This window comes from Molossus molossus, unplaced genomic scaffold, assembly GCF_014108415.1.
Source record: "Molossus molossus isolate mMolMol1 unplaced genomic scaffold, mMolMol1.p scaffold_m16_p_13, whole genome shotgun sequence".
In the NCBI taxonomy this organism is placed as follows: domain Eukaryota; kingdom Metazoa; phylum Chordata; class Mammalia; order Chiroptera; family Molossidae; genus Molossus; species Molossus molossus.
Window position 1 is genome coordinate 67,107,521 of NW_023425348.1, and position 26,453 is coordinate 67,133,973.

At 40.0% G+C, this 26,453-nt stretch overlaps 1 protein-coding gene across 1 annotated transcript in view; it reads left to right on the forward strand.

Annotated features, from left to right (window-relative positions):
- Positions 1–267: 267 nt before the first annotated feature.
- Positions 268–26,453, forward strand: part of BBOX1 (gamma-butyrobetaine hydroxylase 1) — a 54,527-nt gene continuing 28,341 nt past the window's right edge. Inside the window, exons 1-3 of the mRNA XM_036259840.1 lie at positions 268–486; positions 1,647–1,761; positions 25,846–26,044. Coding sequence (XP_036115733.1) covers positions 268–486; positions 1,647–1,761; positions 25,846–26,044 — 533 coding nt within the window. The remainder of the gene's footprint in view (positions 487–1,646; positions 1,762–25,845; positions 26,045–26,453) is intronic.

Here is a 26,453-nt window from a genome sequence, read left to right on the forward strand (position 1 = left end):
CCTGACTCAGCATGTTTATCTTACTGACTTTTAGTGACTGTGTTTCTGTTTGCAACCTATGAAATATTCTCACCAGAACAAAGGTCCCAGCATGGATAAATCAAACCGCAAACTCTGGCAGATGAGCCAACAGCCAAAGCCAGAGTCCACGTGACGCGTTCACACACTCTTAGAGGTCAAGCTCAGACTCAAGCTGCCAGAGATCCCTGTTAACACCAATTTGTCATTGCAGGTAGCTGACAAGATTAAGCCGCGAGGACCAGAAACATGCACTGTGCCATTCAGAAGGCAGAAGTGCTGGACGGGGCTCATCTGATGCAGATTCTCTGGCACGATGGCACAGAGTCGTTCTACCCTGCCGTGTGGCTGAGAGACAACTGTCAGTGCCCCGACTGCTACCTGGATTCTGCAAAAGCACGGAAATTTCTCGTGGAATCTCTTGATGTGAACATTGGTATTAAAGACTTGTCGTTTGACAGAAAAAGGGTAATTATCTCTAAATTATTTCTCCCTTTTCTCCCAAGATGAATAAAGGGGCTAGTCTTTAATAATTTAAAAAATAAATTTATTTTCATTTGATCATGTACATGATCAGGTGTGTATAGTGCTTGGTGCAAAGCAAGCCTGCTCAGTAAATGAAAAATTCTGGTATTACTCCTATCTTTATTGCTACTACTATTTTTAATAAAATCTACACTGTTGTTTGGTATTCCTTCAATGAGTGACAGACTTGAAGATACAACCAAGCTATTTCTGTAATAAAAAGGGTGCCTCTGGGCTTCAGTTTACTAATCTGTAAAGTAGGGATCCTAATAGAATTTGCTCAGAGAGATGATGTGAGGATTCAATGAAATAATATAGGTAAGAATGCTTAACAAAGTGCCCAGCACTCAAAATTAGTGAGTACATGTGCAAGGCTCGTTCTAGAATTCCCAAAAGCATAGCTCTCGAAACCACAAACTAGATGTTGCCACCACCCTGTGTTTCTCTCTTCCAAATAATCTGATAGTCACCAGAAAAGCCATTGTGACCACAAGGTCATCATCTTCTCTCTACTCAGGGACTTTACTCCCAGGGTTCACTGCTTGCTCACTGTGTGCCCATAGAAATAGTATTTACTCTTACATTCCTCACCTGAAATAAGGTGAAAGATAGCAGTACCTTCTCCCCAGAGTTGCATGAGTTCTAATGAGTTATGTTTGTAGTGCTCATTATATAGTATGCACTCAAAATGGTGTTATTTTTGTGCTATTATTATTATCTGCCTGATCACATCATGACTATTTCTGATGTTCTGGGCAGGAATGTTAAGTTATATCCAACTACAACTCATCACAGAAATTTTGGAAACCACAGGTTTAGAGAACATGCAATAACAATGTCAGATCTAGCCAGGTTTTATTTCTTGTGTGATATTTGAGGGGTCTCAGAACTCAGATGGATCCCTTTGGCTTCCAGTGATCTTGTTTTCCAAAAGCTTATTCTATGCCTGTGCATACATAGCCTCCCCCCACCCCCCCACCAAAAAAAAAAAATGGATTCCCTGATTATCTTACATGACATTCAGAAACAGGGCAATAGTGGAAAACTGAAGTACACAGGAGCATAGCATACATATAGGTAATATTTACTTTCTGTGTTATAAGGTTCTTATCACATGGCCAAGTGAACATACCAGTGAATTTGAAGCTGAATGGCTGAAGAAGAGATGCTTTTCGCAGCAGGCCAGAGAAAAACTCCAAAGAGAATTGTTTTTTCCAGGTAACTTTGCCATGGTCTTCAATGTCTTTCAACACTTGTATGGGAAGAAATGTGCTCAGAAGCAAATTCAAACACTTGGGCTTTTATAAAAATATTGTGGTAATGTATGTGCAATATTTTATGATTTACCAACATGGATCACTTGGAGAGTGATGGAAAGAAATGCGGATGAGTTCTAGATATTCTAAAGAGACAGGAAAGAAAAAATGTAGCAAACTTGCAATCTCGTCATATACCGCAGAACCTGGCGCACGCACACACACACTTCGGAGGGGTTCACGGCAAAGTTGCAGAACAAACTAGAGTTGCCCTTCTTAATAATGCGACCTAAACCAGAATAACACCAAATCAACAAAGCAGGAATTCCTACCCTGGTACCCACAGGCAAAATTATGGGATGAAAATTTGCTTGGGGACAGTTTATATATATCTCAAGGGAATCTGTGTCTATATAAATGTTCAGAAAATCTGCAATGAATGGATTTGATGAGGGGGTGGGGGAAGACTTACTTCTTGAGTGGAGGAACAAAGTAAAATAAATAATATAGGTGGAAAGCTCTTTTTAAAGTATGGCTTTTAGGAGATATACAATAATTACAGCTCAAGCAGAGGCCCCGGAAAGAAGTGGGAAGTGTTAATAATTCACTCTCTGTGTATTTTGAAGATTTGTATCAAAGATTATGTGGGTCAAAGGCAAGTCCTAAAAAACATGATGATTCTTATGTATTTACTAGAATCTCGACTTGTACAAACACACTCACAAGGCAAGTTTTCCTGAACTTTCCTTTCCACTGTTAAGCAGAAATATGGGTCCTTAGCCTCTTTGAGCAACAGCCCGCATTCGTGAATTCTGTTACACCTCTCTGGGAATTCTGGGTCGTATCCCAAGGTAGAGATATTACCTTACCCCTTTTCATTCTGAAATTCCTAAACATGTATTGTAACTCTCCGTGGTCTTATTTTTATTTCTTTATTTTTTATCCTCACCAGAGGACATTTTTGCATTTATCTTCAGATAGAGCAGGAGGGAGAGAGGGAGAAAGAGAGAGAGAAACATCAATGTGAGAGAGACACATCAATTGGTTGCCACCCACACGACCCCAACCGGGCTGGGGACAAACTGCAACCAAGGTACGTGCCCTTAGCAGGAACCGAACCTGGGACTCTCTGGTTCATGGGCCGATGCTCCAACCACTGTGCCAAACTGGCCAGGGCTCTCCATGGTTTTAAATGCTAGACTTATAACAGCTTACGGGGTATGGAGATATTACTAATTAATAAGTTGAAACCACACAGCTTCACCTTGTCCTATGTTTCTCAGTAGGGTATGACATTGTCCCCTCCAGTTCTCACCCAAGCCAGTCTTGTCGAGCACTGTTCCCTTAGTCTCACCATGCCAACAACTGACATGATTTTGTTCTAGTGCTTTCTGTCTAAACCACCAGGAATCCATTTTCCTCTTTATCTAGCCCAGCCAGCTGGTGGAATGCATATGGGTACCCAGGGAAATATATTTTCCCTGCCTTCTCCAGTGAATGCCTTGCTCGGTAGTTAAGGACTCTCTAGTTACATAACCAAGTAGCAGCTGGGTCAAATAGCAGACTCGCTCATGTATTATTATCATTAGTTCTTTATTTTAAATTTCTTCTGGTACTAAAAATATTTTTCTTTAACCCCACCTTAATTGTGTAATCCTGTTGGATTTTACTTTCATTTCCTTCAGGTTCTTCTTTTAACTCTTTCAGGGAATAAAGGCCAACTTTTTATTATTACAGCATAAGCTTTTAAGTATTGTAAAAAGAGACGGCCACCCTCCCCCCCCATTAATATTTCTTGACGAGTGCAGTTTATAGCTTACATTTCTCAATACTATCAGGCAGTGGCAAATGGAAACGATACTACACTCAGTTAGGTAGTGGAAAAACTGGTCACACTGCAATCATGAATAATATAAGAAGAACTGGCTGCTATTTAGACACTGGAAAATATTTTAATGGCTTAAAACAAGATCAGATTTTTAAAATACATTCTCAAGCTGTGCAGTGGGTGGGTTAAAAGGAGAAATTAATAGGCCATTTTGGGAGAGTGTGTCTCTGGCTTTTTGCCTGCAGGAGTCGACACCTTATTGTACTGCCATTGCATATTTTCAAACATTTGTACTCCAGAACATGTAAACAAACGCAGCCCCATTTGTGAAAGGACTTTGTTTTGTTTCGAGTCCTCGGTGGCATTTTTTCCACGTCTGCTCTTTCCTCCAAGTGAGTAAAGTCTTTTAAAATCTGGCATCAAGATGCAGACCACTTCTCCTTGATCTTCTCTTGGCACTAGATGCTGAGCTCAGAAATGCAAAGACAGATGCTAATCAGCCAGAGAAAGCGCTTGTCATGGGACAGACACAGCTGGAAGGAAGGCATGGATAATTAGCATTCCCTCATAATCTTCTCTCTCATGGCACGTAGATCGGGCACCTATTTTGTGCTGGAACCTCTTTAAGGAAATACCAAGTTAAAAAAAGACACGGATTCTGTCCTCCAGGTTTTATCACGTCTGGGAGGGAACACTAGCCATGAAAACAAAGAAGTACAGTACGTTATTTTAAGTCCACTACCGCATGCATAGAAGGTTAATTATAACATAGAGGAAGGAGTCTGAGATAAGGAAATTGTCCCCAGAAGAGAGGTGATGCTTTAGCTGGGCTTGGAAGCATCCGTTGTGCGGGCAGAGATAGAAAGCAAAGAAAGTCTCAACAAAGGAAAAAGGCCTGTGGAAAGTCACGGAAGTATAAAATAGCAAGGTAGGTTTAGGAAATTGCAATTAGTTTAAGGCTGGGAATTAAAATTATTAGTCCACAGAGAAGAAGGAAGGGAACAAACCATGAAGTGGTCTAAGTGCCTGACTAAGAGTTTCAGTCCTAAACCCTTCGGCAAGGAAGTTTCCTCCACACAGAGTTCAGGCGTATTCCCTTTCACTGGTTCTCAGGCTTATTTTATAAAGCCATTCAAATGCGTTGAAGATCTTTGGACACTTAAAAAGAAGATTGTTGTTGTTTTTTTAGAATGCATTTGACATCTTCAGAGTTCTATACTTCTGGTTTTGACCAAATGCATATAATTTCTCAAACGCTAACAAAGTTGTGAACGTCTCCTGAGATTCGTTTTTCTCTTGCCGCACTTGCCCGTCCTCCACTGTATACCCTTCGCTTCTTGGTCGTGTGGGGGGTGGCCACTCAATGTGTCCCTTTCACCTCTCTCTCTCGCTCTCGCTCTCGCTCTCTCTCCCCCCCTCCCACTCTATCTGAACAGGGTGTCCTTGGGTGAGGATAAAAATAAAAGACAGTGAAGTGATTGGATTGGTGTTGCAGAGAAGTCTTGGTCTGGTCATCTGTGTTGAATGGACTGGTGTGGGAGTGACTGGGAACAGGGTGACCATAGCATGGCCTAGAAATGATCCTGGAGAAGACACTGAGAGCTCAAAGCAGGGAAGTAACAGAGCATGGGGGTAGAATTCATGTTCAAGAGAAACATATATTGACCCGTAGGATAGGAGGTTGGTGACACGTTCTTTAATCTCTACCAACCTTAAAACTGATTGATGAAAACTAATGTGTGTACATGGCCAAACATATGGATGCACATTGAAAACTTTAATAACACATTGGAAATATGAAGTTTTTTATGTAATGATATTTTAGTTTCCATGTGTAACTGACATAATTACTCACTCATTTTTGTGACTAACTTCAATATGCAAAATTCCCATAATATAATTGATAGGACTTAAATGGAAAAATTTATTATACAATATGTTCTTATATATGTATATCAACCTAATTTTTTTAAAATTAACACTCAGTATCAAAATGATTGTTTGTTATCCTATCTCTTTGGATTGGTCCTAAAATATATGTATAGGTTCGGGTTCAGGTTAGGGTTAGGGTTAAGATTATTCTCTGACTTTAGTAATATTTGTCATTGCACATTGAGACTTAAAAGGTTGTCATTTGAGGAATACTTTTTCCCATGGAAGCAGCCTGCTCAGTTTTCTCAGCAATCCAATGACTGCTGAGTACATTGCACAGAGGAAAAGAACATTTCCTCTCAATTTGATATGACCTCCTTGTAGAGCAAATCTTCTCCGTCTGCTTTATCAGATTGCCACCCTTCAGTTCGTAGCCTTAACCCCCTCCTGTGTTTCAAAAGGAATATGCCACAAGAGGGAGTGAAAACTCTCTATCAGGGCCCTCTAAAATCTTTGTGGCTTGCCCATGGCAAAACAACAAACAAACAAACAAACAAACAGAGCTCCCCTTTCTTGAGTAGGGCCATGTGTGTCCTTGAAGATGAAAATTTTTATTATAGTGCAAAGAACAGGGGTGTTTTGGTGCAAAGGCTTATTTTTACAGGGATTTTTCAAAAGAGCAAAAATATACTTTTTTTTTTTAATTAGCAAGTAATGTACACAATAAATATGTGTTAGTTCATTCTAGTCTCTAAGCCTTGCCCCACCCTTCACCCATTCTTGAACCCCCCGAGGCGGGAGTCCGCAATGTAGGGCAGGCATGGGCTGAGGGTATTTGTTTCACATACTGCTTGGTAATTATAAAAGGTCTGGGAGGTGGTTTTTCGGCTGCCTTAGAATGTCCCAGCTGTGTCAGGGCTGCCAGGTAAGAATGGCCTCAAACAGATGCATCAAAGCAATCTAGCCACCGTGCCACTTCCCAGAGACGTTCCCTTCCCAAAGAAGGACCGAATGAAGATTCCTTTCCTGAGGTCGCCCAGGCTCATCCTCTGATGCAGAGGTGGGAGAATAGCTAAATGTCTTCATATGTTTAAGAAACATGTCGCTATTCTGTTTGGCCCACTGTATGTGAAATGGACCTACTGACTTCCAGAGAAATGTCTTTGGGGTTTTGATAAAATGAATGTATTTTATTTTATTTTAACTTTTTATGAATTTACTTTTGTTACAGATGTTTCTCCTTTTTTCCCCCATTGACACCCCGCCCCCCCCCCCCAAGCCGGTACACAGCTTTGTTGTCTGTGTCCATCGGTTATACATACACGCATATAAGTTTTGTGGTTTATCTCTTCTCTCCTCCCACCACCCCCTCTTCTGAGGGTTGTCAGTCTGTACCCTACTGCCACGTCTCTGGGTCTACCCTATTCCTCAGATTGTTATGTTCATTATATTCCACAAATAAGTGAGATCATGTGATATTTGTCTTTCTCTGCTTGGCTTGTTTCACTTAGGATAATACTCTCCAGGTCCCTCCTTGTTGTCTCAAAGGATAAGAGATCTTTCTTACAGCTGCATAGTACTCCATTGTGTATATGTACCACAGCTTTTTTATTCATTTGTCTATTGATGGACACTTGGGCTGTTTCCAGATCTTAGCTATTGTAAATAGTGCTGCTATGAACATGGGGGTACATATATTCTTCCTGATTGGTGTTTCAGGCTACTTAGGGTATATTCCTAGAAGCAGGATCACTGGATCAAATGACAATTCAATTTTTAATTTTTTCAGGTAACACCATAGTGTTTCCACAGTGGCTGCACCAGTCTGCATTCCCACCAGCAGTGTACTAGAGTCCCCTTTTCTCCACACCCTCACCAAACCCTTGTTGTTTGATGACTTGTTGATGGCGGCAATTCTGACAGGTGTGAGGTGATACTTCATTGTTGTTTTAATTTACATTTCCCTGATGATTAGTGATGTTGAGCATTTCTTCATATGTCTCTTGGCCATTTGTATGTCCTATTTGGAGAGGTGTCTATTTAGTTCCTTTGCCCATCTTTTAATTGGGTTCTTTGTCTTCCTTTTGTTGAGTTGTATGAGCACTCCATATATTTTGGAAATTAACCCCTTATCTGATATATCATTGGCAATTATGCTCTCCCATATAGTGGGTTGCCTTTCCATTTTGATGATTGTATCTTTTGTTGTGCAGAAGCTCTTTAGTTTGATGTAGTCCCATGTGTTCATTTTCTCCTTTGTTTCTGTTGCCTTAGGTGATGTATCAGTGAAAATTCTGTTGCATATGATGTCCAAAATCTTGTTGCCTACATTTTCTTCTAGAATTTTTATGGATTCATGGGTCACATTTAAGTCTTTTATTCATTTTGAGTGTATTCTTGTGTATGGTGTGAGTTGATTGTCTAGTTTCATTTTTTTGCATGTAGCTGTCCAGTTTTCCCAACACCATTTATTAAAGAGGCTATCTTACTCCACTGTATGCTCTTGCCTCCTTTGTCAAATATTAATTGAGCATAATGTCTTGGGTCCATTTCTGGGTTCTCCGTTCTGTTCCACTGGCCTATATGCCTGTTCTTGTGCCAGTACCAGGCTGTTTTGATTACAGAAGCTTTGTAGTATAACCTGATATCTGATATTGTGATCCCACCTACTTTGTCCTTCTTTTTCAAGATTGCTGTGGTTATTTGGGGTTTTGTGTTTGTTGTTTTTTTTTTTGTTCCATATGAATTTTTGAAGTATTTGTTCCAGTTCTATGAAATATGTCATTGGTATTTTGATGGGGATTGCATTGAATCTATAGATTGCTTTGGGTAATATGGACATTTTAATGATGTTAATTCTCCCAATCCATGAACAAGCTATGTGCTTCTGAATGTGGGTATTTTAAATGTCTGTGAGGTCATACATGCATATTTTGCTTCATTTTCTATCTGGGTTATATTGATGTCTTCCAATGTGTCCTGTCCTTTTCTGAATTACATATTATTAATTGTTATGCTCAATATCTGCATTGAACTTGGTACACTGGGCATCATAGTAAGTGTTCTACCCTCCCGAAATGAGTTGGAGCCACCCATGTTTTATCAGTGACAAGGATGGGAGACTTACTTTTTGTCCTAAGCAGGTGCAGCTAATCTAAAGTTTCTGCAGTCATTTGCCTAGTATTTGGTTTCACTTGTAAATGCTTGGTAAGATCTTCTTTTTGCTTTTTGTATCTCCATTTATATTTCCAGCTAGAAAACACATACCACATGGTCAGTGATAACTATTACAGATAAGCCTATTTTACAATAGGATACATAAATAAATACACACAAAAAAGATTGTATACTACATCTAATACTTTTTTAAAATTCTTAAGTAAAAGACATTAATTATATTCTTTTTTTAAGAGTCTTTTTCTTACTTAAAAACTTCATAAAGTATCATAGTATCGTCAAAGTTAGTACTAAACAAGACGTTGCAAAGTTGGTGTTTCTAAAAAGTGTCTTAAGAGAGCAGCATGAGAAGATCTTGAAGTCATCTTCTCCCATGGACACACAAAATCTGCAGTTACGTATGGATCAACTCCCTCTGAAAAGACCTGAAATCTAGTGAAACAGCTCCTTTTACAACAAAGGCTAAAAGGACCACATGGAGGCAGGTGGGAAAGGCAGAGACATGGTCTGGCCAAAAACTCCACCCGCTGTGGCCACCCACAATCACTAGGGATCTCGCAGACATGGCGTGTCCCCTTGATAAATGAGGGATTTGTGCCCATGTCAGGCACCCCAATCCTTAGGATCTGCACCAAGGAGACAAGCCCCAACAATGTCTAGCATTGAAAACCAACTGGACTGATAGCCAGGAGACCCAAAAGGCTATAAGTAATGGTAAGTCCACTCTTAAAGGGCTCACCTACAGATTCACTGAAGAAACCAGTGCAAAAACAGCAGTTTTAAAATCATCAGTTTGAAAAGGACTTAGGCCATACATTAATTGCTAATCTTAAAGCATCTGTCAGAAGCATAGGGGTCTACTGCTACTTCCCCTAAGGACAGAGGTGCTGGTGGACACCATTTTTGCTCTCTTATCCCACCTTGATAGTAATGGTGAGCTGGCCCCACCTCATGCCATTTTTCCACCAGCTGTAGCCAGTCGGCTCGCCCCTCCATGCATCCTCCCAGAGCTCCACTGCAGCCTTTGGGCTTTCTCTGGCATCCATCCCCTGTGGCACTGCTGAAGCCAGCAGGCATGTACAATCCATACAGGGAATGCCCCTTGAGTGCCTGGTTCTTTGGCCAGGAGGGACTGTGTTGCTGGGATTAAAACAATCAAAGAGAGAGTGTTGGACAGGCTACCACCCAGGGGACACAGCACAGACAGCAGATCTCTAGGGACACAGCACAGACAGCAGATCTCTAGTCTTCCTGTGAAAAAGGCCTATTTTCGTGTCCTGAAGCATCAGCCTGAGGCACGGGCTTCAGGTTTACCACACAGCTAGAGGCTGCAGAGGAGCAATCAGGGAAAACAGACTTTAAGCCAAGACTGCAATAAAAGACAAAGAAGGGCATTACATTAGGATTAAGGGATCAATTCAACAAGAAGACATTGTAAATATTTATGTACCTAACATAAGAGCACCTAAATATGTAAAGCAAATATTAACAGAACTAAAGGAGGAAATACACAGCAGCGTAATGATAAGGGACCTTAATACCTCCCTTACATCAATGGGTAAGTCATCCAGACAGAAATTCTATAAGGAAACAGTGGCCTTAAGTGACACCTTATACTAGAAGAACATATATATATATATAACATTCCATCAAAAAGCAGCAGAATACATATTCTTCCCCAGTGCACATGGAACATCTCTAGGATAGATCAAATGTTACACCACAAAACAATTCTCAATAAATTCAAGAAGGCTGAAATTATATCAAGCATCCTTCCTGACACAATGGCATGAAACTATAAATCAATTTGAAGAAAACTAGAAAAATCACAAATATTTGCAGATTAAACAACATCCTACAAAACAATGAAAAAAATCAAAAGGAAAACAAAAAATACCTGGAGAAAAATAAAAATAGAAAAACAGCGTTCTAAAATCTGTAGGATGAAGCAAAAGCAGTTCTAAGAGGGAAGTCTATAGCAATACAGGACCACCTCAAAAAATGTTTATAAAACCTCAAATAAACAATTTAACTTTACACATAAAGGAACTAAAAAAAGAAGAAGAAGAACAAGCAAAGCCCAAAATGAATAGAAGAAAATAAATAATCAAAATCAGAGAGGAAATAAATAACATAGAGACGGCCTAACCACTGTGGCTCAGTGGATTGAGTGTTGTCCCATAGACTGAGAGGTCCCAGTTCAATTCCTAGTCAGGGCACATGCCCAGGTTGTGGGTTCAATCCGCAGTTGGGGGACATGCAAAAGGCAGCTAATCAATGTTTCTCTTTCATATCAATGTTTCCATCTCTCCCTTCCTTTCTCTCTAAAAAATAATAACAATAATAATAATTAAGAAATAAAATAAAATAGAGACTAAAAAATAGAAAAGATCAATGAAATTAAGAGCAGGTTCTTTGAGAATATAAACAAAAAGGAGAAGCCTTTAGCTAGATCAATAAAAAATAGAGGATTTAAATAAATAAAATAAGAAATTAGAGAGTGGTTACAACAGATACCACAGAAATACAAAGGGTCATAAGAGACTACCATGAAGAATTATACACCAAAAAATTAGACAACCTGGAAGAAATGGATAAACTCATAGAAACACACAATCTTCCAAGACTGAATTATAAATAAATAAGAAATCTGAATTGACCAATTACTAGTAAGATGATTGAATTAGTAATCAAAATAATTTTTCCACAAACAAAAGTCCAGTACCAAATGGCTTCAGTGGTGAATTCTACCAAACATTCAGATTTAATATCTACCCTATACAAACTCTTTCATGAAACCGAGGAGAAAGAACACATACAAATTCATTGTTTATGGCCAGTGTTACCCTGATACCAACACCAGACAAGAACACCACACAAAAAATTAAAATTACAAGCCAATAACTCTGATGAACACAGATTCAAAAATCCTCAACAAAATGTTAGCAAACCAAATTCACTAATACATTAAAAGCATCATACATCATAATCAAGTGGGATTTATTCCAGGGATGCAAGAATGGTTCAACATCCACAAATCAATCAACATGACACACCACAATAACAAAATGAAGAATAGAAATCATATGATCATCTTAAAGATGTAAAAAAAAGCACTTGACAAAATTCAACATCAATTTATGATTAAAAATAAAAATGGGTATACAAGGAACATACCTCAATATAATAAAGGCCATGTATTATATTGTACAAACCCATAGCTATCATTATACTCGATAGTGAAAAGCTGTTAGATAACTCTTGCCGCTGTTATTTAACATAGTATTGGAAGCCCTCACCACAGGAATTAGGCAATAATTTTAAAAAAAAGCCTTTAAAGAAGAAATAAAAGATATCCAAATTTGAAAGGAGGAAATAAAACTGTCCCTATTTGCAGATGATATGATACTAGGCATTGAAAAACTTCACCAAAACAACTGTCAGAACTAATAAACTAATTCAGTAAAGTTGCAAGATACAAAATTAATATACAGAAATCAGTTACATTTCCATACATTAACAATGAACTATCAGAAAGGGAAATTAAGAAAACAATCCCATTTATAATTGCATCCGAAAATAAAATGCTGCCCTGGCTGGTTTGGCTCAGCGGTTAGAGCGTTGGCCTGCGGTCCTGAGAGACCCGGGTTCGGTTCCTGCTAAGGGCATGTACCTTAGCTGCGGTTTGTCCCCAGCCCTGGTTGGGTCATGCAGGTGGCAGCCACTGGATGTGTCCCTTTCACGTCGATGTTTCTCTCTCTCTCTCTCTCTCTCTCTCTCTCTCTTCCTCTCTCCCTCCCACTCTATCTGAACAAAAAAATGGGAAAATGTCCTCGGGTGAGGATAAAAAAAGAAAATGCCAAGGAATAAATTTAACCAAGAAGGTGAAAGGTCTATACATTAAGAACTGTGAGACATTGATGAAAGAAATTGAAGAATGCACAAATGGAAAGACATTCCATGCTCATAGATTTAAAGAATCAATATCAGTAAAATGTCCATACTACATAAAGCAATCTGCAGATTCAATAAAATCCCTATCAAAATTTCAATGACATTTTTTTCACAGAACTAGAACAAATAATTCTAAAATTTTATGAATCACAAAAGAGCCAAAATAGTTGAAGCAATCTCAAGAAAGAAGATCAAAGTTGGAAGTATCATGCTTCCAGATTTCAAACTATACAATAAAGCTATATAATCAAAACAGTATAATATGCACATAAAATCAGACACACAGCTCAGTGGAACAGAATAGAGACTCTAAAAATAAGTCCACACAAATATGGCAAATCAATTTATGACAAAGGACCCAAGATTATACAATGAGGAAAGGGCAATTTCTTAAACTGAACAACCACATGAAAAGATTAAAATTATACCACTGTCTTACACCATACACCAAAATTAACTGAAAATGGATTAAAGACATGAATGTAAGACCTAAAACCATAAAACTCCTAAAAGAAAACATAAGTGGCAAGCTTTTTGACATCAGTCTTGTTGACTTTTTGGATCTGACTGCAAAAGCAAAGACAGAAAAGCAAAAATAAACAAGTGCCACTACGTCAAACTAGAAAGCTTCTGCTCAGCAAAGGAAACTACCGCCAAAATGTAAAGGCAGCCTACTGAATGGGAAAATATATTTGCAAGTCCTATATTTGATAGGGGGTTAATATTCAAAATATATAAATAATTAAACTCAATAACAACAACAACAACAAAAACAATTTAAAAAATGGACAGAACATGTAAATAGACATTTTTTCCCCCAAAGACTTATAGATGTCCAAAAGTCACTTTTCATTAATTATCAGGGAAATGAAAATAAAAACCACAATGAGATATCTCACACCTGTTAGAATGGCAATTATCAAAAAGACAAATAAGTTCTTGAGAGGATGTGTAGAAAAGGAAACCCTCATATACCTTTGATAAGAAATTAAATAGGTACAGCCACCATATAAAACAGTATAAAGGTTTCTCAAAATATTAAAAATAGATCTACAATATGATCCAGCTATTCCAGTTCTTCACATTTATTTTTTAAAAACAAAAACACTAATTCCAAAAGGTATATGCATCTCTGTATTTATTACAATATTATTCACAATAACCAAGATACAAAAATAACCGAAGTGTCCATTCATTGATATGTGAATGGTAAAGAAGATCACACACACACACACACACACAAACACACACACACACACACACAGCAGAATACTATGCAGCCATAAAAAACAGGGAAACCTTGCCATTTGCAACAACATGGATAGATCTAGACTCTAAAGGGTATTACGCTAAGTGAAATAAGTCAGAGAAAGACAAGTGCTGTATAATTTCACTTATATATAGAATCTATAAAAACAAAACAAGTGAACAAATAAAACAATAAAATTCATAGATACAAAAAATAGATTGGTGGTTACTGGAGAGAAAGGGAGTTGGGGGATGGACAAAATGAGTGAAGGAGGTCAATTGTATGCTGATGGGTGGTAACTAGACTTATTGCTGTGATCACTTTGTAGTATAAGCAAATATCAAATTATTATGCCATACATTTAAAACTAATATGTTATGTGCCAATTTTACCTCAATTAAAACAATAATAAATGAATATAAAAATGTTTAAATAAATAACATCCTGGCCATGTGTTTTTAATTATATATTTTAAAAGCTGGTGTGTTGAAAAGTCTTAAAAACATTTGAGGATATTTTTGAGACCCTAAAGTAAATCTATTTCAAGGAAGAATTATTACAGACCATTTCCTTTCTGTTTTTTTCAGTACACATGCCACATCAAAAATTAAGGAAAATATACCAACTTTTTTACTCTTGGAAAAATAATTTTCTCTAGTTACACTAAAGTAAATCTCCTTTTATTTTATATATTTTTTTCAAACAGAGTAAAAGTAGAATGAGCTTTCTTCAATGAGTGAAAAGCTTCCATTTCATCGAAACTAGGCTTACTTTTTCTCACAGACCAGAAATGTGTTTTATAACATTGGCAGTTGGACTACAAATTTAGCATTTATAAATTTAGAAAATTCAAAAGTGTGACCATTTCAAGAAGTAAGAGCCACTTTATAAGCTGGCTTCATTTTTACCAAACCTGCACACGTTATATATTTAGCTTGTCATTTTTACTAGTGCCTACACATCAGGAGATTTATCAGACAAGAAAATTTTTTAAAAAAGAGGACAACTGGGTGAAAACTGTTACCTCTCACTTATGGTTCTACTTTGCTTCTTTAAAATGGCAGAATATAGAACTATACAACTTTAGTTTGAAGGTAATAAATATCTTCATCATACTTAATTTTTTTTTAGGTTTCAGTCCCAAACTTTCAAATATATCCATGGGGAAAAAAAAAAGTAATCAAACAACTTAGATCATTTTTAACTTCTGCTCTATTCAGTAAATGCTCTAACTTTACTGTATTCTTTTTCTCAAAATTCTGTATTTGTATCAGTCTGTAACTTTGCTGTTAATCAAGTGAATTGTAAAATTGAGGTTGAGAGGGTGCTTGACCGTGGGTGTCGCTAGGTCTATGATCATAAGTTACTTACCCTTTCTATGCCCCCAAATCTTTACCTGTATGATAGAAACAGTGTCTACTTATCTTCTAGAGTAGTGCAATACTAAGTGAAGGGCAATGTCACACTTCCGTATTAACACAATCTTCACAAGTTTCCCTTGAAGGAAGATGTAACTAGAGACCAGCCAGTCCTGAGAGGGCTTCTTGATCTTCTTGAGCAGTATATCTACCAAAAAAAAAAAAAAAAAAATGCTGAATCCTATCAGTGAAATTTCTTTCTCCCTTTCCTTCAATGGCTGTCAAGATTCCATGCATATGTCTGTTTGACACACAAGACATATGCCTAGGTTGTGGAGGGGAAAGATTGAATAGCTTGTCTCTCTCACCAATAATTTAGTTGGAGCCCTTTATCATCTCATGTCTGGTTAGAAATAACACGGCCTCTGTGTTCACACCCAGTGTGCACAACTCTGTAGGGTAATTTTCCTGATGCCTGCCATCTTCTCTCTTCCCCTTTGCTCTGTCTCCCTGTGGCCCAATGAACTCCAAAGTCTTCACTGGGGCTTTCCAAGCATCCCCCAGTCTGGTGCCCCACCCCAGAAGCACATGAATGTCTGCTTTTATCCAAGCTCTCCTCATTCTCCAGATTGCTTATTCCACTCTTTCTGTCTGGCCAAACTTCCCCTGTCTGTCCTGCAAGGTCCCACTCACATCCCAATGAAGTCCTTTATCAATGATTCTACCCTTTATGTATACGGACCCCTGAGCCAAACCATAAACTACAGATAAGAAAGAAAAGCCCAGGAAATAAACATAATTTCACTAAAATGCAAGACTATCATATAATAGTGGAAGTATATATAGTTTTCAAAAAATGATTGTTAGAATTTGTTAGGAGAGAAAGTAAAAGAGTGTGGTATGTCAAAAAGCTCTTCCCCTGTGAAATGCTGTGTGATGGAGGGAGAACAGGCTTGGAGTCAGCAGTGCCTGGACACTGTGCATGCTCAGCACCTGTTAGGTCCTTTTCTTCTCCCTTCTTCCTCCAATTCAGAGAGCCATGAACTTAGAGCAGAGGCACAGTGAAGAGGATTTGGGTAAGAAGAGGGGAGAGAAGCAACAGTGGCATGATAAGATCTCATGCTTGACTTTCTCTTACATGAAGAATAATCATGTAATTTCTGATTGAAAACTTGAGAGTGGCTCAGAGGCAAACTATTGTCCTGAAAAGGCTTTCAGTCACTCAGATATTGGTTCAAAATCTGGACCAAAATTTTACCTTCTTGGAAAATAGTTTGATTTAAATAAAATTGAGGATGGCATTGAAACATCTGGTCAGCTCTGAACCTAATTTCAGTCTGGGACTTAGAAATGTTTGCTGAATCTGGAATGGTCAGTAAACTTGGGAGAAAGTGGCTGTGTTATCTATTAATTAGTTAAAGATTGTTACAGATAAAAATACCAGCAGACCTGGCCAGTTTGGCTCAACGGTTGGAGCGTTGGCCCATGGACCAAAGAGTTGCTGGTTCGATTCCGGTCAAGGGCATGTACCTCAGTTTTGGTTCGTCCCCGGCCCTGGTCGGGGTGGTGCAGGAGGCAACCAGTCGATGTGTCCCTCTCACATCAATGTTTCTCTCTCTCTCCTTCCCTCCTATTCTATCTGAAAATAAATAGAAAAATGTCTTCGAGTGAGGATTAAAAAAAAAAAAAATACCAGCAAACAGCCCTGAACAGTGTGGCTCAGTTGGTTGGGCATTTTCCTGTGCACTAAAGGGCTGCCAGTTCTTTCCCATTGGGGCATGTGTCCGAGTTGCAGGCGTGCAGGAGGCAGCCAATCAATGTTTCACTCTCACATCGATATTTCTCTCTCTCTCTTTCTCTCTCTGTTCCCCTCTCCAAAAATCAATTTAAAGAAATATGTTTAAATACCAGCAATCAGCAGACATATTTCATGTACAAACTAAGTACTTTGATGAAGTAAATTCCAGACCCAAACTAGGCACCATCTCATAACCATATACAAGCAGATAATCTCAATAAGGAAGATAAAGAAAATGATATGCTCATACCAGGAGGAAGCAGCATCTCCAAACTCTAATTTCAATAGTGCATAATGGAGGTTTCTAGCTCAGAATACAGTGATCAAGCAAAATATATGATAGACAGCCAAAAGGGGGTTTATAAATACTTTACTTGGAGTAATAAAAAAATGGAAAAAAAGAGAGAGGAGAGATGAACCTCCAATGGGATTAAATGCTTTTGGATAATCCTGCTCTGCACAGGCCTCTTCATCTCAGTTGATGGCAACTCCATCCCTCTGGCAGCAGAATCACCCGTGACTCCTCTTTATCTCTTGTCCTGGAGATCCAATGGCTCAGAAAATCTGTTACCTCTATGATCAAAATAATCCAGGATCCAATCACATGAAAATCCTGTCACTACAACTCTGACCTGTTAACATCACTCACCCTCTTTTTTCCTATCTCTTCTCCCACTCCATCACCAATCTTCTTCACATTCTTAAAGAATTTATATGTGTGTCTAGAATATTATTAACTCATATACCTTGAAGTAACTCTTTTTCTCATCCGCAAGGCAAGAATTAAGTACACAGACAACTTTCTTGTGATTATCATCAGGGTAATCAGACAGTTCATCTGTATCCTAGAATTAATGTCATTTTATCTGTATTTAATATATTCAGAAGTATACAAAAGCATTGCTATATGCCAGACACTGAGCTCGGGGCTTAATATGTATTTGTCTATTTAATCCTAGCAACATCTTCACAAAGGCAGCATTATTATTACAATCATTTTACACATGAGGAAAACAAGGCTGATAGAAATGAAGTAGTCCAAAATCAAACAGACAAGATCTAGCAGAGCCAAGATTTGACTAAAGAGCATCTGTTCTATTAAATACCATTCATCCTCCCCCTGGTCTGTGTGGTCACAGCAATGTGTGTGGGCTCCTTTCTCTGTGTCACTGCAGTTATTGCAATGAATGGTCAGTGTCTGTGCCTTGACCACCTGCCCCCCTAGACACTTGGAATCTAGGGAAATAACCAAAATTAGTAACTATTTATTGAGTATCTATCATTGACTATGGATTTATTCAGCAAATATTTAAGAATATCTGCTATGTTCTAGGCATTGTCCTAGGTGCTGGGGATGCAGTGGGGAACCAAGCAGAGAAAGGCCATGTCCCTAAACAGTTTACATCTTGGTAGAGAAAGTGATCAATGAATTTACAAATACATCTATACTGCATCAAATGGTGATGAAGGCACAGATGCAGGCAGGTTGGTGAACATGCTGGTGGGAGTGAATGGGAGTTCTCTTCTGAATCTTTCTCTTGTTTTTCTTCTGAAATAAGTAGCAAAGTTGGCAATTGAGCATGAGTAGGAGGAGGAAGTGTGGGAGATTTGGTGATAGAGAACATGAGAAGCTGCTGTCAGCTGGGGGAGTATAAGAGTTAACTGGAGATTGGTGGGTATGCAATAAGATCAGCCATCCAAGTGCATTTTCTTCCCATCATGCTCAGATGCTCTGGTTCAAGTGCATATTTCATCAAACACACTATGGTGAGTTCCTCAAGGATGTCGCCTCATTTAACTTTAACAGCAACCCTGCAGTTTGTTTTCATTCTGTCATTTCCAGATGAAGAAATTGAACTGATGGAATATGTCACTTTATGAGGGTCATGCAGATGGGGAGTATCAGAATTCATTTTTGAATCTAGATCCGTTACCTTGAGTTAGTAACTTTGACACACCATCCCTAACAAACTGGACCAACATGAGTTATATACTTAGTAATACATTCTCAATGAACTAGCTTCGGAAATAAAGACTTTGGAGATAGTGGCTGAAAAGTCAATATGAGTCAACAGAATTGAGACAGCAAAAAAAAAAAAAAAAAAGATGTAGTAGTGAGCCCACCATGAGGCATCAGCAAACTTGAACACACGATCCAAAAGAAATCAAAGGAGGTAGTGCCGGGCTTGGAAGCCATAAAACATGAAAAATATGGGAAAGTAAGGGGCTATTTAGTGTCAGAAAGAAAACTTAACACATTAGCTGACTTTGTACACGTACGGATATTACCATATTCTGTGTGATTATGGAGCACAGAATCGGGGCTTAAAAGAAAGGTAACAAAGGTAGACTCTGCCTCGAAGCATAAGGAAGAAGCTTGTCTCCAGCTGGAGACAGCGGAAGGGTGAAGACATAACCTCCTGAGCAGCTGCCCCATAGGGAGATGCGTGCTATGTATTCTGTAACCTTTGCATGTATGTCACTGGGATCGTCACAGTAAGGACAGAGGGCAACACTGAATTTTCTGGTTTCCCTGCCAACTCTACGGAAGCCTGAGATAGTAATTTCTTTTTCCTGATATCCTTTGGTGCTTGTTTTCTGTCAACAGACATTTTAAAAAAGAGTACTTGGAGTCGAATTGTTTTGTAGGGATCCCAGCCCTGACATGCATTAGTGTGTGTGATTAGTGTGTGTAATTAGGATGCCAATCCCCTGATCTATAAAATGGGGACAATAATGGAACCTCTATTATGGGGCTGTGGTGAGGATTACATGAATGAGTCCGTGTAAGGTGCTTAGAAGAGGGCCTGGAGATGTTAGTTCTCTTTCCCTTGTCCCCAGTATGGATCACACACTGCCATTTAGTGTCACTTCCTGTTTGCACGGGGTCTCGTGTTCTCCAACCAGACGTTTCATCTTGTCATAGGGCTGAGCACACAGAATGTGCCGGGTACCTCATGGTGCAGGATGAAAACGTGTTTCTCCTTTCAAGCGGCTTAAAACTTGTTTAGAAGCATCTCTGACACATTCTCAGCGAGACTTTCGGAGTTTGGTGTGCATATTGCCTAAAGAAAAGGTCTTTTATGTATTTCTTTGTCTTTTAAAATACTGAAGTGTGCTCAGATACAATTTCATTTTCTCAAGGGTTGCTTCTGGTCTCTGGACATCGTTAGGAAAAAAACAAAAATTTGTTCAGGATACAGAAAATATTCATTTTCTGAAAGTCTATGGGCGCCAGCCCTGGACTCTACATACCAGGGAGAAGGAGAGAAAGTGGCAACAGTGGTGAGAAACCAAAGATAAATGACAGGATCTCCATAGTTTGTGAGGCGCATACAGTCTAGTGGGAGAGAGAGATGCGGTCCCACCTGACCTACCCTCGCTCATTTCCCACTTCCTCTGCTACACGCCCGTGGCCTCGGGTGTTCTCTTCAGTGACTTTGACTTCCTCCAACCAGCTAAGAGATGTCTCATCTTCCTCCTGTCCCTCCCACCAGGACACTCGTCTCTTTGCCCCTGAGCCCTTGGTATGACTGGCTTCTCTCACCCCTCAGGATTTGGCTTAAATAGCATCTCTTTAGCTAGTCCTTTCATACCTGCCATGTCTACATAGGTTCCCCATCTATCTCCCAATAATGATCAATACACCCCATCTGTTACGCCCAGAGCACTTGATACAATGTTTACTTTTATGTGCCTATTTGTTCGCTTCTTTGTTTATTCAGTTTCCCTCTCAACGGCAGCAATCACATCAATTTCTACCAATTTCTACTCGCTCATGAGATCTCTTTTGCCTCACAAGGCTTTCACTAAAAATATGTGTGGAATAAATGAAAGATGGCTTCAGCACAGGGTGGCAAGCACTGTGACTGTGGCGTGTATCCGGGCTAGGGGCCCAGAGAAGACAGCCACTCCTGCGGAGCCTGAAGGAGGCACTGCAGAGGCTGTCGGGGCCCCACCATCGCCCCCCAGCACCCTTCCCGTGCTTGCCAGCAGCTTCCTGTGGCGGGATTGCCAGTCCGCTGGAAGGCTGCTCCGCTGGGAGCATGCTTGGCCACGACGCACAGGGAAGGTCAGAGAGACCCAGGAGTGAGCGAATGCCCAGAGGAACTGCCCTTAACCAGAGGGGGTGGGCGTGATGGCCAGTGCATCTCAGCTTGCCTGCCCCCGGGGGGGACAGCTCTGAAGTGTGCTCTACAGAGTTGCCATGGCAGTGCTGAGCCCCTGTGGCCAAAAGCAGTGACCCATTGATTAAAACACCTTCCAGAGGCTTCCCTGTCTTACTTCCCCACCTCCTAACAGTACCTCCAGGACACCTCCTTAATAATTGCTTGCATGTGCCCAGCCAGTGTGGCTCCGTGGTTGAGCATCGACCCATGCACCCGGAGGTCACCGGTTCGATTCCCAGTCAGGGCACATGCCCAGGCTATGGGCCCGATCACCAGTGGGGGGCATGCAGGAGGCAGCCAGTCAATGTGCTCTCTCATTGATGTTTCTAGCTCCCTCTCCTTTCCTCTCTCTTTCACATCAAGTAAGAAAAAATATTTAAAAAAAATAAATAAAAAACAATTGCTTGCATTCAAGTCCTCATCTCAGGGTCAGATCTCAGACTAAGTGAGGAAACAGAACTAGAATCTTGAAAAACATGTAGAGTTCACTAGACAAGAAGTAAAAGCACATCCAAAGCAGGCTGGGTCCCCTTAGCAGAGAAAACAATCAAAGCCCAATTTCCAGTCAGGTGTCTTTCCTCAACTAGGGGTCAGATTTTTGCTTTGACTGGACCCATGCGAGGTATTCATAGAAAAAAGTGCGAGAGGTTGGCTGGTCCCCAGCACATGAGCTTGGCTGTTTCGGAGCCAACAGCGCAGATCAGCGCAGATGCACAGAAGGTCCCCAACTCTTGAAATAACATGTTGCAACCCAGCAGGCTCACTCATGAATCTGTAACTAAAGAGCGTCTTTGTGTCTTTCCTTTTCTGAAATGCAAGTTAGGATCCAGGAATGCGATTCTTAACCCGAGAAGGGAAGCCTGTACAAATGGTTTCTTGAAAGCCAGCATGTAGCCTGTTCGTAAACTTTATGATGTGTGAAGCACATGTTCAAGGAAGTATTTATTAGCAGGCCCGTAAGTTAAATGAGACGGGGCGGTTCGTGCCTTCAATATTCCATCATTTTCCATACTGTTTATGTATCCAGGCCCAAGTGGGAAATTTAAATTTGTGTTCGAGGTATTTACCTGACAGATGATTTACTCTAGTCAAACATGTTTTCTTTTGGGTCCCTACTAGTCATGTTTTGCAGTTGAGGAAGACTGAAAATGAGGCTTCTGAATTACATTTTCAATGGTAAGGTTTCTATGCGGATATCAGGGAATGATTTTCCTGTGGACTTCATAAAATGTAGTTTATCTCTCATGAGAACTAGAGTGGTTTATATTCGAAATGTGATGATAGGTGTGGAAACTGGTTAGTGACAGTGCTGTGCCTGGAAGTCACACCTAGCATTACTGAGCGTGTGAGGGGCTCATCCTCGGACACAGGTTCTGCACGGGGCTGTGGCCCAGGGTCGCTGATTTCTGCAGAGCCCCTGCCAGGGCGCACCGACATGAGCGTCCTAGTTAGGAACTGTGAACTTCGTGGAACTTAAGAATCTTTGTAACCACACTCTGAAAGTAAAATCCTGTCCGTTATTCATGGCACATACCAGGCTGTCTATGGCATAGCTAGTCTTACTTTATACCGACTGTCTTTGTAAGACTATGATTGGTTTTACACATGCGAAGTATAACATTGATCGAAAGAATCTAACTCTTTCTGTATTTTTTATTATTATTTTTTTAATCCTCATCCGAGGACATTTTTCCATTTTTTGTACAGACAGAGTGGGAGGGAGAGAAAGGAAGAGAGAGAGAGGGAAACATCGATGTGAAAGGGACACATCGAGTGGCTGCCACCCGCACGACCAACCAGGGCCGGGGACAAACTGCAACCGAGGTACATGCCCCTAGCGGGAACCGAACCCGGGTCTCTCCGGACCGCAGGCTGACGCTCTAACCGCTGAGCCAAACCGGCCAGGGCTCTTTCTGTATTTTTTAAACAGAGGGGGTTGTGTGCGCACTTGTGTGTTGGAGAGCATGCTGTGTGTGTGTGCGTGTTACTCTAGCATGGGAAAGTGACTCACGTAGGAACAAATTCACTGAAACATGCCATAGATGTAGACAGATGTGTTTAGTATGTGCCCTAAGCAGATGCTGCTGGAATCCACAAAGTAGTCAAAATACAAACTCAAAGTTTTAAAAACATTTACTTCTCGTGAAAATGTATTTTCAATCTCTCTTTGGTATACTTCCTGGCCACAGTCACCAAAGCTCTCTGGAAAGTGATAATGGCCTTAAGTAAAACCAGACTGACACGGATCCTCAATTACAGAGGCATACATTAGAGAAGCTAGCTGACTCTTGAGCCTCGGTTCACTTCACAGAAGGTGCAAAGCAATGCCATTGTAGTGTTGTGCAATGGAACCTACTCATAATGTTTTTCCTGCATTTAAAATCCTGACGAGGAGCCAAGGTGTATCTTTAAACACCCATGCTTGAACAAGTTCAGACAAAGTGTTCCCCACTGGAATTTTCTCTCCTCTCTTCCTTATCTGGTCGATTTCCTTCATAAGGGACAGAACAAGCTGTGGACATTCAGACACGTAACATAAAAACACATGGGATGACAGTGTTTCAAGGCACCCAATGTTTATTTTATGTGCAGTTGTTAAAATTACAGACTTTGGAATCGGTCACCTGGATTTGACCGACGAGCTCTGCAAATCATTAGCTATAGGACTTGGATCTCTGTTCCCTTCCCTGTAACATGAAAATACTGAAAGCAGCTATCGCATGTATTTATTGGGCACATTAAAGGAAATCATGTATAGGAAGTACCTAGTACTGTTCCTGACACCTAGAAAGCACTTAGCACACATTAGCTGCCATTATTATTATTGGTCTGCTGTGTGCCAGGCACTGTACTAGGCTCTTTGTACAATCTCACTGCCTTGTCAATAAAAGACAAGGTAAATAGAACCATGGCTATTTTATAATTTATGAGACAGAGGCTCAGAGAAGAGACCAAGAGACTAGCTAGTAAGAGGCAGGAAAATTATTTAAACCCAGGCCTCTGTACCTTCATGCACTTTCCTTTATTTATGTCCTGTCTTATACCGGTCACATGTGAGCACTTAATTTTAAATTAGTTAATATGAAACTTAAAAATGCGGTTCCTCAGTTCCACTTGCCACATGTCAAGTCTCAATAGCCATACGGTGTTGTTAGTAGCTGGACAGTACAGATAAAGAATATGTCCATCATCTCAGAAGGTCTATGTGACAAACTGCAACTAGACCATACTCACTCTTAAGGCTGATTTGTTCTCAACGGGACATAATATTTTCTTCTGAACACTACAAGGAAGGTTCATCAATAAATTATTTAGCTCTTTGTAACAGAGATAACACATTCGTCATATGTGCACGTAGACGATACTAATCTAACCGTCTGCACAGCAATGAGAAACCTGTCCTCAACCAGATCATCTCAGTGTCCTAGAGCCAGGAGGATCCCCAGGTGTGGTTTAGACAATCTTTTTGGTCAACAACCAGAACTAATGATGACCGAAAATCCTAATGCCAATGTGAAGATACCAGCTGTGTCTCTAATATCGCATCCATCTCTAATACTCGACGGGCCTATGCTTTTCATTTGGGGTCAATAAGCTTAAAGCTGTTTCAAATATTTTTTAAGTTTCTAGATAGAGCCTACTTAGGGTAAACTTTGGAAAGAGGAGATGGTGATTTATGTATGTCCTTGCCACTGATGTTTTGCCCGGGAAATTTTTCTCCTAACTGGAAGCCAAATGACTTTTCTAGTTAGGCAGCCAATAAGCATTATTTATGACATTTATCACATTCTTTCTGCAGACTTTCTTGATTGGTATCAGATATTACAAGTTGGAGACTTAAATGAAAAGAGCAAATGGGATGGTAAAGCAAACGACCACATCGTTGAATGTTTGAAACAAAGCCAAGTAGAGTGCCTCTTTGAGAAAAGGCTCTTTCATATAAAACCAGCCCTGTTTGAGTTTAGAAGAAATAGTTGAGGCATGAGGAACAGACTGGGGGACTTCATACCTGTAAAAGAAGAGCTGACATTCTTGAAGGAGCGTGAACTCAGAGGTCAGGAGATCTGATACCTCCATGGTATCTTGAATATGTTTCAACTCTAGCATCCCAGGATTCCACTGTTCATCTTCCCTTCCCATGGCCAGCTTTTGCTGACTCCAAAGTACAATTCAACCCCAAAGCTTCTTATCAGATGAAATAAGAAATAAGGAACTGTACCTACCATGGGAAACACTCCCCCCACTCCCAAGATTAGGCCTATAATGTGCTAGTCCACCACTCCAATTGTATCATCTATTTAGAGTTGAGCAATATGACGGCTGTTAAAACATACAGTGCTCAGGGTTATTTCTAAACAGTATCCAGGCAGAGAAGCCCTGAGGACATACAGATTGAGAGCCATCTATAAGCTAAACTACATTCCCTCCACAAATGTGGTATAATGAATCCCTGCCGTGGCATATAAATAGACTAGCATGCTGCCAAGGAAGAAAATGTGGTAACTTGAGCATTTGTAGTATGACTTAAATTTAATAAACCAAAGGCCAGCTTCATGGAACTAGTAGTCCCTTCTCTGAGGTTATCACTGTACGTGAAAACAAAGTAATCTCATCTGGTTTCTTCATCTTCTTAATTCGCAGAATGTCAGTACTGGGGCTCGGAACTCCAGCTACCTACTCTGAATTTTGAAGATGTTTTAAAAAATGATGAACATGCATACAAGTGGCTCTCCAGCCTCAAGAACGTAGGCATAGTGCGACTCACCGGAGCATCCAACAAACGAGGAGAAGTTCTAAAACTTGGGAAAAGGATTGGTTTCCTTTATCTCACATTTTATGGGTGAGTTACCAAATAGTTTGTATTCTGCCATTATATATAAAGTTTAATATATTTCTCAGAAGAGGTACTCTTTAGGTTGGGGATACAGAAATGTCCATACTGTCTTGAGCAGGAAGTCAGATGGGATGATGAGTCTAAAAGTGAGATTTCTCTGAGAATCACTGGGATATTTAAGACGCCTAAAATACTGAAAGCATCTATCGTCTGTATTTATTGGAAATCATGTGTTAGTTTGCTGGGACTTCCATAAGAGAATACCATAGATTGGGTAGCTTAAACAACAGAAATGTATTTCCTCCCAGTTCTGGAGGCCAGAAGTTCAAGGTCAAGGGGCCAGTAGGGTTGGTTTCTGGTGAGACCTGTCTTCCTGGCTTGCAGATGGCCACTTTCCCCCGTCTCCTCACATGGC